This window comes from Leuresthes tenuis, unplaced genomic scaffold (assembly GCF_036924035.1).
Source record: "Leuresthes tenuis unplaced genomic scaffold, fLeuTen1.0.hap1 SCAF_17, whole genome shotgun sequence".
NCBI lineage: Eukaryota > Metazoa > Chordata > Actinopteri > Atheriniformes > Atherinopsidae > Leuresthes > Leuresthes tenuis.
In genome coordinates this window covers 22265590-22281882 of record NW_027325371.1, presented here as the reverse complement: position 1 = coordinate 22281882, position 16293 = coordinate 22265590, and the positions used below count along the sequence as shown (strand labels likewise).

The 16293-nt window shown below is 39.3% G+C and overlaps 1 protein-coding gene across 3 annotated transcripts in view; it reads left to right on the top strand.

Annotated features, from left to right (window-relative positions):
• Positions 1 to 230: 230 nt before the first annotated feature.
• The window catches only part of LOC140272806 (serine/threonine-protein kinase BRSK1-like), a 35499-nt gene continuing 19436 nt past the window's right edge, over positions 231 to 16293 (top strand). For 2 of the 3 annotated variants that reach the window (XM_072368261.1, XM_072368259.1), the window contains exons 1-9: positions 231 to 1640; positions 2031 to 2125; positions 9315 to 9400; positions 9559 to 9699; positions 11563 to 11679; positions 12040 to 12073; positions 12164 to 12232; positions 12447 to 12593; positions 15544 to 15575. In XM_072368261.1, the coding sequence (XP_072224362.1) occupies positions 1553 to 1640; positions 2031 to 2125; positions 9315 to 9400; positions 9559 to 9699; positions 11563 to 11679; positions 12040 to 12073; positions 12164 to 12232; positions 12447 to 12593; positions 15544 to 15575 (809 nt within the window). In that variant the 5' untranslated portion in view covers positions 231 to 1552. The remainder of the gene's footprint in view (positions 1641 to 2030; positions 2126 to 9314; positions 9401 to 9558; positions 9700 to 11562; positions 11680 to 12039; positions 12074 to 12163; positions 12233 to 12446; positions 12594 to 15543; positions 15576 to 16293) is intronic. The other variant, XM_072368260.1, reaches the window with a different exon arrangement.

Below are 16293 nucleotides of genomic sequence, written 5' to 3'. Positions count from 1 at the left end.
TCAATGTAGGCTAGCTGTCATTATATGGTCTTATTCATGTAATTTTCTTTTTCTCATCTTTGAATGTAAACACATCTTTGCTGACAGTACTAGGGGTTTACTAGATGTTTTTCTGTTATTGCAGAAGGAGAAATTTAAGTACTATAAATAAATAAATAAGGGTGGGGGGCCCTGTGAGGGAGAAGGGTGGGGCGGCAGCAGCGGAACCCGGATGCTGATGCTGACCGATGGAGAACAGGAAGCCGGAGAGAAAGAGGAGGAGTGGCGAGGAATAGGGGATTGTAGACTACAGCGGAGCAGAGGAGGACATCCCGTAAGTGATAACCACTCCTGTGGATGCGGACAACTTCCGACTGCCCTCAAGCTTATTCTGCCTAAAGCGATCTGCTCTTATGAGTTGTTGTTTTTTGTGCATTCAGAGGCAGCCGCCTCGGCTGAGGGAGGAGATGCTGTGATATCATGAGCATAGCCGTCCAAGGTAGAGGGAGGGAGGAAGAGAGAGCACAACGAGAGGGGAGGCGGGGAGTCGGCAACCACCAGGCCAACTGAGGATGCTTGTTGTTTCTAGAAACAAGATTAACAGTCAGACCGAGCGCTGATCTTCCTCCGGCTCACCGAGCGCACCCGTCTCCGCCGCAGCTGTCCCGGCCGGGGGGCGCATTTCGCCTCTCTGGTCCGGTCTGTCTGGAGGCTCTTTGCCTTTTTATTTCATGCTCTCCCTCCTCTCCCTCTGTTTCCCGATGCAGGGCCAGGGAGGGGGTGAGCCAAAGTGTGCACCGGATATTGGAAAACCCATTCTTCTTGCTGATGCCGTTGTGATAATAGATCATAATCTGGACAACGCCGCATCTACACAGACAGGCAGATCCCGACCAAACGAGGCCTGGGCTGACAGGAGAGGAGAATGTATGAGGTTGGGGGGGATTATGAGAACATTTTTAGACGGTAGCAGTTGAGTGGACGGGGGTCCCTGATATCGATCTGAGAATGGATTCAATCACGGCATTCTGACTGAGGATATTTGAGACTGTGCTCTTACAGAAATCAATCAGTGGCAAATGTAGCCTTCCTTTCCAGGTCTGAATGAGATTTATCTTTACTGCTCCACTTTGGCCAGATATAAGCTATATATGATCAATCAGCTTTAAACTACTGTTATTTATAGGAGGGGGTGGGTTTCATGTGACTATGCCTTGTGTTGTGAACATCACCATCACTTTCACCGGTCAAACCTCACCACACAGGATTTCTTCTCGCTCGTCTTTTCTACTTTCCCTGCGAATGCTGCTGCTTTCTGAGCTGTGGTAACAGACATTGGAGAAGACTTTATTCCAAGCCTTACAAAAGGGAAACTGAGCAGGTTCTCACTCCCATCGCGGACCTGACCGCACCACAAGTGCATGGGAGTAGCCTGCAGGGCCCGGCTTCAGATCACGACCAGTCCTCCGCCGCACAGCCGCCTGTGATGTGCGTTACAGCGTTAAGCACGAAGCAAACCGAGCGCTATCTTGATTAGCCTTATTTCAGGGAGAAGAATTTAATCTCGGGAAGAATGAGCAGCAAGGAGCTGACAGTGGGCCAGTCCAGCCAGTATGTGGGGCCTTACCAGCTGGAGAAGACCCTTGGGAAGGGGCAGACAGGTAAGAGCCATAACTGTAAAGTTAAAAAAAATAGGGCGTCTGCAAGTCGTATCAGCGGATACCAAGCTGGTACACCCCAATGCAAAATTACTCTGTGTAATATTCAGAGCTCATGGTGTAATCCTTTTTTATTCTCTAAGTCATCATGGTTTTAATCCCCTGTAGTCTTCTTACATTGTCTCTAAGGAGATACATTTTGTAGAATTTGGGGATATGGGGAGAGAAGATATCACACCAGGCCTCTGAATAAGAGGTCTTGTGTTTTTTTGCAGTTTGTGACAATGTCAATAAATATTTTTGAATTATTTATGACATTTCCTTCCTGTTTTAATGCTGCATCATGATTTATGATTTTCAAACACATTTTTCCTCCCTCTGTCTGCCTCTCAGGACTGGTGAAGTTGGGCGTCCACTGTATAACTGGGCAGAAGGTGGCCATAAAGATTGTAAACAGAGAGAAGCTCTCTGAATCAGTTCTAATGAAGGTACAGCACTTTTAAAAAAATCCTCTCTTCCCTCAGATATTAAGTTTTTTAACCTCTTAACATGTTCATAATACGTTTTTTTATGATGTACTAGACATATCATGAGCTATATCAGCCTTTAATTCCTGCAGCGCACCACATAGTCCCAATGCAATGATCTGTTCTGTGTAGATCATTGGAGTGACCCATTCTTTGAGAGAATTGAAAGAAACCAATAAAATGAAAAGCAATGACCTTTTGGATGTTTGTTTCACACTCTTAAATACGACTCATATTGGTGTCCTTTAAACTAGTGGTTCCCAACTGGTGGCTCGCAGACCCCAGACTGACTGGGGAAAAAAATTCAGAAAAATTACCATGTTTAATTTTGAAGGGCTCAGAATGCATGCTATTCACACTCCTAAACAGTAGATGGTGACAATAACCTGTAATGCTAATCGACTCCCGCCATTTCACAGATAGAAGAAAAGCTACGTTTTGTTTTCATATGAGAGTGAACATGGCTAATCGCAGGTACGGCATTGACTACATAAAATATGGATTTTCTTATATTGAGGACAAAACGGGGGAACGACCTCAGTGCACATTTTTATTTTGAATTAGAATGCAGCCACTGGTAAAGTTTAAAAAAACAATCATGGTTAGAGCTAAAATACATTCCTTTTACAACTCAACTATTGCAATTCACATGCAGTTGCTGTCATGGCCCCTAGAGGGCGCATATTCTTCAAACATAATTATAGTTGGTTTTGGGGGCTGCATAGTGGTGTGATGGTTCCTGGTTCAAATCCTGGCTATGTGGCGTATGCGTGGGTTCTCTACGGGTACTCTGGCTTCTTCTCACCGCCCAAAAACATGCTTGTTAGGTTAACTGGCGACTCTAAACTGGCGACTCTAACATAATGACAGCTGGGAAAGGCTCCAGCGCCCTCCCATGTTTTATGTTTTTCACTGTAAAAAGTTTAGGATGTAGAAGTTTGAGGAACTCTGAGTTTTTATAACTGCTAGATTGGGACTTTCAGAGTATAATGTCTGTCAGTCTCTATGCTGGATCTGCTTTGCCTGTCATGAAGCTCAAATCATGTAAGCTTGTCCGCTGCAGAAATAGAAACAGAAAGAGAGTCTCTATGTTTGTCAAGAAAAGCCCGTCGGTGTGTTGGAACTTGGAGCTGCTGAGTGTGTGGGCACTGCTTCTCTACAATAAACTATAGAAATGATTTCAGTCTGCTAATTAAGCCATCTGAAGAGAGCAAGCAGGTGAAATATAGTTGACTGAAATTAAATTTCTTTTCACGTTGGTATCTCTAATGTGGCTGATTGCCTGCAGCTTACACAGTCGTTTTCAGATACAGCAGGAAACAAAAGAGAGGAAGTGTTGTGGACCCATAGGTTTACACAAATATCTCAATAACTCAAAATGACATTGAGATTCTGTTGTGTACTTTGGGGAACATTAACAGACCATATAGACAGATAATACAAATAATTAACCTTCTGCAGGTGATTGTGGCCATGTATTAATCATTTGTATTGTTGGAATTTATCATCAATATCTGGGCTGCTGCTATATGATGCACAGGCAAATTCTCACCAACTTTCACCCACTATTCAATCTCGCGATTTATCTTTTACTGCATATAATCAAGAGTGTTTGTTAGAAACTTAAATTAGTGTTAAATTTGAGTCTTTTGGCTCCACGAAGGGCTCTCTGTAAACTTTGAAGCCTGCTTTACTTTATGTCTCAGCCTCATAACCCTGTTTAAAGGACAGCGGGAATGACATGTTTTTACCGCCCAAAAATCAATCCCCCTCTGATGTGGAGAGAAAATCAATATTGTGCCTCATTGTCTGCCATGTGGGGGACTGTTTTAGGTCATGTTATGGACAGCTGCTGGTGCTGAAATGAGATATTATAGACTTTGAATTGAAAATGATTAATTTCAAAGATGAGCTTGGGTATAGTCAAAGAGTTTTGAATTGTGATGGGTTGCTTTGATGACCGAACATAACCATAGCCTAACTCTCAACTGATCCTGTAAGATAAGATAATAAGATGAATGTAAGCACACTGCAGGTTAAGTTTTTCTGGAGCTGCGACTGAGGAAAGATCAGAGCTGACCTCAGGACAAAAGTGATTATGAAAAGCAAGGTAACAGCGATCTGTGCAAGTTAACTTAGGGCAACAAACACTTTGCATATCAATTAAATGATAGGCTACTGAGATGCATCAAGTACTCTATAGATTTAGACTTATGAGAATCAGACTTAAAAAAGACAGTAAACACTTACTTAAGCTATCAATTAATTTGTAAGATAAAGGTGTTGTCTGAATAGTTGTCACAGAGCCTCACAACAAAAGGGTTCCTGATTCGAATCGTGGGTAGTTCCTTTCCGTATGGAGTTTACATGTTCTCCCCATGCAAGCGTGAGTTCTCTCTAGGTACTCTGGCTTCCTCCCACTGTCCAAAATCATGCATGTTAGGTTAACTGGTGACTCTAAATTGTCCCAGAGTGTGAGTGTGCATGGTTGTTTGTCTCTGGTTCTATGAGGGACTGACAACACAAGCAAATGGACAAGCAAAGTCTTTCTAAATGTTATCAGTTGGTGACATTGCAAATCCAAGTTTATGCCAAGCTTTAGTTCTTCTTCAGGAGGACGAGGGTTTGAGTCTGCCGCTGGGCATTTAGTCAACCTGAGTATACATGTTTTTCTCATCTGGTGTCTTGATGACAAAGGTCTTTAGTCCTTATGTACACACGTGGACAAAATTGTTGGTACTCCTCAGTTAAAGAAGGAAAAACCCACAATTCTCACTGAAAGCACTTGAAACCTACAAAAGTAACAATAAATAAAAATCAATTGAAAATTAAATAATCAAAATCAGCCATTACTTTTGAAATGTTGATTAACATAATTATTTTTAAAAAACAGACTAATGAAATAGGGCTGGACAAAAATGATGGTACCTCTATAAAAGATTGAAAACTATTTGACCAGAGTGACATGATTAAATCAGGTGTGTCCTTTAATTGACATCACAGGTGTTTCCAAACTCATAATCAGTCAGTCTGCCTATTTAAAGGGAGACAAGTAGTCACTCTGCTGTTTGGTGAAAAGGTGTGTACCACACTGAACATGGACAACAGAAAGCGGAGGAGAGAATTGTCCCAGGACATCCGAAAAAAAAAAATTATAGACAAACATCTTAAAGGTGCAGGCTATAAGACCATCTCTAAACAGCTTGAAGTTCCTGTGACAACAGTGGCTCCTATTATTCAGAAGTTCAAGACCCACGGGACAGTAGCCAACCTCCCTGGACGTGGCCGCAAGAGGAAAATTGATGACAGATTGAAGAGACAGATCGTTGGAATTGTATCCAAAGAGCCCAGGACAACCTCCAAAGAAATTAAAGGTGAACTCCAAGGCCAAGGTACATCAGTGTCAGATCGCACCATTCGTCGTTGTTTGAGCCAAAGTGGACTTCATGGGAGACGACCAAGGAGGACACCACTGCTGAAAAAAAAAAAATCATAAAAAAGCAAGACTGGAATTTGCAAAAATGCATGTTGACAAGCCACAAAGCTTCTGGGAGAATGTCCTTTGGACAGATGAGACCAAACTGGAGCTCTTTGGTAAGGCACATCAACTATATGTTCATAGACTCAAAAACCAAGCATACGAAGAAAAGAACACTGTCCCCATGGTGAAACATGGAGAAGGCTCAGCAATGTTTTGCGGCTGCTTTGCTGCATATGGCACAGGGTGTCTTGAATGTGTGCAAAATGAAATCTGATGACTATCAAGGCATTCTGGAGAGAAATGTGCTGCCTAGTGTCAGAAAGCTCGGTCTCAGTCGCAGGTCATGGGTCTTCCAACAGGACAATGATCCAAAACACACAGCCAAAAACACCCAAGAATGACTGAGAGAAAAGCGTTGGACTATTCTAAAGTGGCCTTCCATGAGCCCAGATCTGAATCCCATTGAACATCTGTGGAAGGAGCTGAAACATGCCATTTGGAGAAGACACCCATCAAACCTGAGACAACTGGAGCAGTATGCTCATGAGGAGTGGGCCAAAATACCTGTTGACAGCTGCAGAACGCTCATTGACAAATACAGAAATCGTGTAATTGCAGTGATTGCCTCAAAAGGTTGTGCAACAAAATATTAAGTTATGGGTACCATCATTTTTGTCCAGCCCTATTTCATTTGTTTTTTTTAAATAATTATGTTAATCAACAATTCAAAAGTAATGGCTGATTTTGATTATTTAATTTTCAATAAATTTTCATTTATTGTTACTTTTGTAAGTTTCAAGTGCTTTCAGTGAGAATTGTAGGTTTTTCCTTCTTTAACTGAGGGGTACCAACAATTTTGTCCACGTGTGTATCTCAGCTATGTGGCATACCTGTTAAGTTTTACGTTCACCATCTCTCTCTCAAAACGAGCTGTTATTTATTTTCAATATTTATTTATGGTCTGACTTTTTTGGTCGTGACCCGGAAGCTGTCCGTAAAACACAAGAAGAAAATTTGACTTACCGATCGCGCAAATTTAATTTGGATGAAATATTTATGCAAAAACAATGGCGTTGCACGAGTTTGCTGATTTCATATGGGGAAAATGAACTAATGAATGGAAAGACGCGTGGGGATATTTCCACCACTTTATGTAATCAGTTTGGAGTGCTACGGCAGTTTTTTTTTTTTTTTTGTTTGTGCTGAGCAGAGACTGAGAAATTCTGTATATAGTCCATTGACATGTCGCTGACATTCAGCGTAACTTGTTTTCCTCCTCGAAAGAAAACAAAACTTTCCCCATCTATTTCTCAACACGATTGAGCAACTTTCCATTGATGTGCTACGTGTGGGGAGAGGATTGCTTTCGGGTCATGACCTAAAAAGTCACAGACCATAAATATTGAAAATCTAAATTTTCCCATCTTTTTCAATCAGGGTATCATTTGTTCTTTCCATTTTCAATTGCCAATCAAAAATCAAATAATGAAAAAGGGACTGGTAATTTTTATTTCACTTTTAGGCTCAGATCAAAAATAAGAAATGGAAAACGGGCACCAGGACAGAATTTGATTTTAATATTTAATTGGTCGGGTTTACGTGACCTGGAAGTTTGGTCAGGCTGCCCAGCCTGGGAGGCTGCATCAGACAATACATAGACGCTGCATCGACAGTGGAAAGGCATGCCTAAAGCACCGCTTGGTACAGTTGCAACGGTACATGAATTTACAAAGGAAAGAGGTACTCCTCAATCTTAAAGTAGAATTATTCGCTTTCCGATTTCCAAACGTATTGATTTGTTAAAAACGTCACACATGTAGCTATGATACAGGGTGCTTGGATATTTTAAAAATGGTGGTTGTCTTCCAGTGGACTTGCCTCAGCATTTCCCTGAAGCTGAACCTCATTCTAATGTTGTGAGTATTTGCATGTAATATTCTTCAAACACATGAGAGCATCATGAGAGCTGGAGGGAGTAGGTTAAAAAGTGATAATGGACACATAGGAAAGACATTCTGGTCAAATTGCCTGATGACAGTTCTAAATTATCGCGCTGGCTCAAACGCTAGTTGGTAACCATGGCAACGGAGACTCAACGTTATTTCACAGTTTATTTATCACAACGGCAAGACAGACAAAAACATGAGTGATATAATTTCTTTTCACTTATTTGGTGAATTTGATAACTTTGAAGCCTGGAAGTCTTCGGCGCGTCAGACGGCTTACGCCTCCGCGTCGTCCATTAATTTCTGATAATGGACACCTCGTCGGGCATTATCCCTTACATATTTCCATCCCTCTTACTATACTAAGTTGAATATTTTATATAAGTTCTTTAAATAAAGATCTGAATACACCTGATCTTTTCTGGGTTCTGTCTGTCTGTCTGACGTTTTGACAAACAAACCTTACAAACAAAAGTAGCTTTACAACTGAGTGATTTATGATCACTTTTATTGTGTAGAAACACCATTCCGCCATAGATGTAATGTGGGAGCGAGTGGCACTGTACCAAGATGACCACCATGTAGACACGCCCCTCTAGTGAGCGGCAGCAGTCAATGCGGCGTCTATGTATATATGAGTGGTGTAAAAAGAGAGTGGCAACACTCCCATCGACTTCTATAGAAAGAAAGGAATGCGGATTAATAATAATTATCAGCCTGCAAGGCACTAATCTCTGCAGTCAGCCTTGAAGGCAACTGACTGAATGATGACATGCAATATGAAATCATCATTATCCCAATAATTAGCCTGCAAGGCACTAAGGCACTCTTGAGAGTAGAGAACAGAATACTAAAAAAATGTGCCGTGTATCGACAAACTAGCTAAGTTAAATGGACTTGTACTTGTATAGCGCTTTTCTAGTCTAACTGACCACTCAAAGCGCTTCACTACATGCTGCATTCACCCCACTCACACACATTCATACAGCACGTCTTAAGATTCTTAACTACGTGCTTTTTTTTTTCTAATTCATACACACATTCATACCCCAGTGATACACTGGGAGGCAACGTGGGGTTCAGTGTCTTGCGCAACCACCGACCTTCCGATTGGTGGGCGACTGCTCTTCCTCCTGAGCTACAGCCGTTAGCAGTTAACGTCAGCAGTAACTTGCAATTAAAAATGAACTAACCAGTTTATTTACAAAAATACTATTTAGTCATCACGCTCGATGGGTGCTGATGAGCTGATTGATTGTGCTGTAGCTTGCGAACTGATTGGCTGAGCAGCCTTATCAAACTTCTGGGTCACGTAAACCCGACCAATTAGATATTAAAATCAATTCTGTCCTGGTGCCCGTTTTCCATTTCTTATTTTTGATCTGAACCTAAAAGTGAAATGTGAAAAAACGGGCTTTTTTTGTGTTTTGCTGTTTTGGTGTTAATTTTTCATTATTTGATTTTTGATTAGCAATTGAAAATGGAAAGAACGAATGATACCCTGATTTTTCCCATTTCTCCTTTTATTATTGGTCATCGGTTAACAGCTTGTTTCCCGACCATTTTACCTGACTCCTTCTTCATACTTGCTTCTTCTCCCTTTGTCTTACAGTGTATTTTCCTTACCTCCTCTCCCATCTGACATTTCCATCTCCATTATTTCTAACATCCTCTTTTCTCTCTTAACCTTTCTTCACATCTCTCCCTCCCTCTGTATGTGCAGGTGGAGAGAGAAATAGCTATTCTAAAACTAATAGAGCACCCTCATGTTCTGAAGCTGCATGATGTCTATGAAAATAACAAATACCTGTAAGTATCTTTGAATCTTGCTCTTTTCTGCTCACTAAACATTTCCGCCAAATCTTGAGATAATTGACCAAAATGCATGGAAGATATAGAGGGCTGTGAGTGTTTTTTTTTTCTTTCCATTAATCTTCTGTTCTTGATTATTTTTATCTGTCTACCAGGTATCTGGTGCTGGAGCACGTGTCTGGCGGAGAGCTGTTTGATTACCTGGTGAAGAAAGGCAGGCTCACCCCCAAAGAGGCCAGGAAGTTCTTCAGACAAATCATCTCTGCCCTCGACTTCTGCCATAATCATTCTATATGGTTTGTGAGAAGCTGGAATAAATATTTCTATGTATCTTCTGCACTTTTCTTTGTAACTTTTGGTTGATTCATTTCTTTTAAATGCCTGAAGAACCATAAATAACTATGAGCTTCTTTGTCACTCTGGTAGGGTTTTTCATATTGACAATAACAACCCATTCTTGTAAACTTAGAGCCTTTATTTAGGTACATACACCGGTATGATGATGTTAAAATGCTCCATTATTCCAGTAAAGTTCAAGTAATCCACACATGTTCCTACTTGAGAGAAAGTATTTTCAGAAAAACATACAAAAAATAACAAAAATTAAAGTTCTCATTCTGCACATAAGTGGCTCCTGTGCTAAATAGGTTGTTATGGCATTGATAAGAAGATAAAGAACGATTTTACTGTTTGATCTAGTTTGTTTAACTATGTTATGTTAAGCTAGGTACTTTTGTCTAGTGGCTCCCGGTTAGAACTGCATTGGAGCAGTATGCTTAAGAGTCACTGTGTTATGGATGAAGCCATAATGTCTGTTGGACCCATAATTTCAGTGCAATACATTTCTAAAAAATAGAATAATATGCAATTATGAACAGTCACTGTTAAGATTTTTCTGTTAAAACCTTTCAAATTAAACAGTCATCCTAAAATGATTTGCGTTACATCATCAAGACATCTCAGCTGTCACTTTGCTTTGACATGCTAACAGACAGTTTCATTTGCATTTTACGTGTATATCCAATATCATGTTTTACACTATTCATTCCACAGAGTTTACAATTGCATTCATATCAATATAGTGGCTCTAGAATAACTGTAGGTTGTCCAATACGCAGCTCATTTGAACCTCACTGTGCAGTGTACTGTAAGGCCGTCAACACCAAGAACAACAATATCTATAAATGGATGGATGTAAATGTCTGTCAAATTCAAGCAGATGGTGGAGTTCACACAACAGCTGTAACAACGACAAAGGTGATAAACAAGTGATTTTTAAAAAGATTTTTTTTTTAAAACAGACAGTGTCCGTGTTTCCCAGATTCGCTAAGAAGCTCATCGCTCAAGAGCTTCTTAGGAACGGTCTAAGTTAGCGCTTCTAAGAAGCTCTTAGCGCTTTCTTTGCGAAGCTGGGAAACGCGGCCACTGTAAATAAAGCTGGAATCATGCCCTCTGAGAGATGGGCATCTTAATCTGTGCTTGACAATGTTTTCTGATCATCATTATTCTTTAAAAAATTAATAGATACAATCTCATTTACGTGAGCTAACTGGTGGTGTGGGAATGTTTCAAGACATTTCACTATTTCAAGAAGAATATCAAGTCATCTTAAAACTGTTGGCAGCAACACAACTCAAAAGGTTTGGGACAGGGGCAACAAAATGCTGGAAAAGTAAGTGGTACTAAAAAGAAATAGCAGGAGGAAGATGTTGCAGTTGATTTGCCTATTTAGCAATAGTCAGTAACATGATTGGCTATTTTAAAAAAGAGCATCATCGAGAGGCAGAATCTCTCAGTGGTAAAGCTGGGCTGAGGTTTAGCAATCTGCCAAAATCTTCATCTACAAACTCTAGAGCAGTTTCAAATGAATAATTTCTCAATTTAAAATTGTGAAAACTTTGAAAATTCCATAATCCCCAGTACATAATGTGACATAGAAATATTCAGAGAATCGGGAGGCATCACGTTGTGTAAGGGACACAGCTGAAATTCAATATTGGATGCCTGCTGATTGACATTGATAATACATATTTAATGCCAAAAGGGATTAAGTTTAGTCATTAGAGTTATTGCTGTTAAGTGTGAGCCTGTGTGTATTTACATCCTTCACACAGCCTATGACCAGATATATGACCAAAAGTGTTTGTGTGTGTGTCTAGTCACAGAGATCTGAAGCCAGAAAATCTTCTGCTGGATGAAAAGAATAACATAAGGATAGCAGACTTTGGCATGGCCTCCCTACAAGTTGGGGACAGTCTGCTAGAAACCAGTTGTGGGTGAGTATTACGTTTGGTGGATTAAGAGGCCATTTGAGATTGAATTATTTTTGTGTTTATCTTTATTTTATCAGTAATTGTATAGCAGTTAAAATTTGTCACCAATTATTATGTGCAGTCTATGCTGTATTAGTACTTTAAAAAAAGATTTAATCAGCTGATAAAATTGTTTGCTGCTTGCAGTGTATAGAACATTAATAGCAAGGCTCAACACTCTTTTGTTCTTTTTACATAATCACTATCAGTGTTAATTTAAAAGCTTAAAATCGCCCGTTAGGACGACTTTGGATTTAAAGATAGAATTAAGATGGAATTTTGGCTTTTGCCTGAATTCACCTTTTTCCCTGTTGCTTCACACAGATCTCCCCATTATGCTTGCCCAGAGGTCATAAGGGTGAGTTACTTCATTCTCAGTGTGTATCCATGTCTAAGTGTATGTGTGTTTGCATGTCTAACGGGGCCCAACTGTGGATTTGTGTTTCAGGGGGAAAAGTATGATGGTCGCAGGGCTGATGTTTGGAGTTGTGGAGTCATCCTCTTTGCTCTTCTTGTGGTAAGAACGTCCTCACCACTTTTTTTTTTTTCTTTTCACACCAAGCCTCAAGCCAGAATGTCAACACTGAAATTAGGAGTACCTTGTGGAGCATTTAGCATTTATCAGAGGATCAAAAATATTGCTGCGGAATATTCGTTTGGGTGTCAAATCTAATAATTGTCCACCTGTGACCTGTAATCAATATTTTTTCCATGTTTCCCACCCCCGCCAGGGTGCCTTGCCCTTTGACCATGACAACCTGCGGCAGCTTCTCGAGAAGGTGAAGAGCGGAGTTTTCCACATGCCCCACTTCATACCTCCTGACTGCCAAGCTTTGCTTAAAGGAATGATAGAAGTCAACCCTGATAAGAGACTCACGGTAAGAAGGGAAACACTGTATGAGGCATAGGAGGAAAACACTTTTAAAAGTAAAAAAGAATACAAAATATACCTCAAATTAGATTTGTTTGCTATGAATGCTTCAGAGATATTAGTGAAGTATTAGTAGCATACAGTTTAGTAGTATACAGTTGTTTACAGCTACAGAAAGTTGAAATTTAAGAAATTAGTAACTAATTACCCAGCTGAAACATAATTTTGGAAGCAAAGATCAAAGGGTTCTGTCTGGGTGCCTGCTTTTGATCCATCATCAAGCAGACGACATATACATTTCCTATGATAGAGTAGAGTTAGTACATTGTTGTGCATTGATTGCAGAAACCTTGTGAAATCAATATCCAACTGAATCATTGTGTGAAAAGCAAAGGAGCAGTGACATAGCAAGACTGGAAGATCAGAAATGACGAAGCAAGTCAGCAAGCCTGGCCTATACTCCTCTTATATACCTTCTGTATCTTTTGTTAGTTGTTTAATGGTGTGTGTTTAACAATGAGCATATGCACAATTTTGACTTCAAATCATTCCAGTTTTAACAAAATTCTCATTAATTGTGGCATCAATTAATGCTTAGCATTAATGTGGCATCAATTAAGCATGCGATGAAATAGTTGCTGCAATCAGCATGTCCAGCTAAGTAGCTTGAATTCTGCTCCTCTTTTGCATAACATTTCTCACAGTAAGCTGAGTGTTAGCTGTCCTACGACTCACTTTACTTCATATCGTTTCCACTCCAGCATTTGAAAATCATTGTAACCCCTTTACAACAACTCTCCAAATCTTTGCCCTTGTAGCAGGGAAAAGTTCCACTTGAAATACAAACATGTAAGCTAAAAGGCTAGACAGGCTATTGTTAGTTTAAACTTGAGTTAAAACTACTTCTTTACTTACATTACTTACAAATGAAAGAAATTAACTAATCACTGTTACTAAAATTACAAAGCATTCAGATGATGTCCTGAATGATTATCATTGTAAATTGTCTCTGAATGGAAAATGTGACAAGTGAGACAGAAGCACTTGTCTGTTTGTACAGCATGTAGCAGGAACTAGGAATTGGAAAAATAATTGAAGAGAATAGAATGGCATAGAATAGAGTTAATACTTTGTTAATCCTTTATTAATAGTATGTAAGGCTAATGCTGTGGACAAGAATGACCTCTTGACATCTGGTTCAGTTGACGAAGCCTCTGGTTGAAGACACCTCATTGTTTAATCACCACTGTGTAGAGGGTTTGCAATGTTTTTATTTCTATCAGTTTGTGCAAATTAAATCTTTCAACAATCAGCTCCAGAGGCTTCAGCACATATGCCAACAAAGTGAGCCTTCTTCATCAGTTAGTTCTGTTTAAAAGTTTAAAAGGTGTAAGGTGAAAAAAGAGAACACTCAGCCTCAGGCTTGGTTTTAACACAGGACAGAAATTAAATCTGACACAAGACCTCATAGAGGGAGGAAGAAGGCGAGACAATAAGGAGCGCTGAAAAAACATACCACAGGGATTGGCCAAGGGTATCGACAAGACTTCCCTCAGGCAGATGGAGAAAAAGAAGTTTTGTATGCCTTTTCACCTGGAAGACAAGCTTTTCATCCTGAAGCTAATTCCTAAAATGTGACAAGCAGTTCATAGAGCAGAAGGCATTGCATGGAGAGTTAAGAAGGAGTGAAGAAATGAGTGACCAAGGGAGATGGGCAACATGAGAAATAATAGAATTATGTAGGGTGAAAATGAATTTACGCTTGAAAGGCATAGACAACTATAATAATGTGTTCCAGAGGGCCCTGTAAAATAAAGACAGAGACAAAAGTCTTGTTAGTCATCCAGCGACAACAGCACAGATTTAATCAAAGCTGTGAGTTTGTCTGATGAGCTGTTGATTAATGGAGCCTGAAACCAGGTCAGATGATCTCTCTTGCTGTCTCTGCCTCTGTCTGTTTGCCACTCGCCTCCACAGAAACCAGCCACTGCGTAAAGAGACAATTTCATATTAGCTACATCTGCTAGTTAGTTTTTAAAAAAACTCACATATAGTCCATATGCTATCATATATCAGAAAGTGAGGATCACAGGACTCTATGCTGTCTTTTAGTAAGTCAACAAATGCATAGCTTTAATTTTTGTTATTAGTTCCATTCTAATGACTTATAAATGTATCATTTATCACAGGCCCACTTTTTTACATGCTTGTAGAACTGCAGCTGCCCCATTACTTATTACATTACATTATTAGAGATAGTCTGCATTAATGATGCAATGGTTGCCTAAATGCGATTCTAAAGCGAGCTGTGTAATATATGGGGGGATGTAGTATAGCTGCAGGAAAATGTTTCCTAGAGGTCCTGAAAACAAGGGTTTACAGCCTCGAGTTAGCTGCTCTGTGAGGGAAGCTTGCTAAAATATGTCCAGTAACAGTGCTAAAATGCTATAAAGCCTGCCTTGTCTAATGAAAAGTTAGAACTATTGTACGCCAAGTCATTTGGCATGTTATTAAATTGCTTTTGATGAAGTAGGTACTCTTACATGTTAATGTTGCCATTTAGCATGGTATCTGAAATTAGCTAGTTCTGTACGAGGAGCTGAGGCTGGAATGTGTTATTTTTTTTCAGGTGTTTGATCAGCAATGTACATGTTATAAAGTACCGGGCAAATTAGAAATTTGACTTTGTTTTATTCCTGTAACATAATCATTCATTTTATGTTATTAATTTTATTAAATAACATCAATCTACATAAGAGGAATTAGATTTGGCATTAAGAATATGGCGCTAACTCTGAAACTTTAGCCTTCCAAAAAGAAAATACCTGATTAGGTCGGGGATCTGTACACAGAATCCAGTGTTTAGATGTGTTGACATGTATGATTGTAGTCTTAAATCGGTTAGAAAGGCATATTCTGATCAGCGCTGTAATGTTGTCTACTGTCTTTAATTACAGCTAGAAGCAATACAGAAACACCCTTGGTACCAGTAAGTACATTTACAATGTTTTGTCTGTTGGTTTAATTGTCCTTTTGGTTTTCCTCATTTGTTCCTTTTTACATTCATTGTACCCCTACCCATATCCATTTTTTACATTTGTTTCCTTATAATACAGAAATTACCATAAATGTGCATAGAGTTTGAAAACTAGATTAAATACCCAATTTTTCTTTAGGTAAATTATCACAAATAGTTCTTCATGCTTCCACTACAAGACTTTGTACTGGTACTTTAGTAACATGTATTATACATAAAGTGTATCATTATGTAGAAATAACCTCATATACATTAATAAATTCTGTGACCTATTTTGGGGATTTATCTGTTAGCCCTCTATTATTTCGGAGACAGAACAACAACAAAAAAAACAACTTCCGTACTGCAGATATGGATCATGCAAAACAAAACTAATCTTTTTAGTCAGTGGTTTATTCTTGCATTTTTTGTTTTCATTGATTTAAGTTTAGAGAAAATTTAAAGTTTGAATCTAATCTATAGTGATACTTGCATCATTTAGTGACTATCAACCTTAATTTCTTGGATTTTAGTCCAACATAATTAGTATCTTTACTTAAATTGTAAAGGTTTTTTATCCTCAGAGCTAAGTCCAATGCTTTTTTTTTTTTAGATCTATAAGAAAGATATGAAAGATATTAGTTTTAGACGCTGCTAGGAAAATTTGAGACTGATATGGCTAAGCATGTGT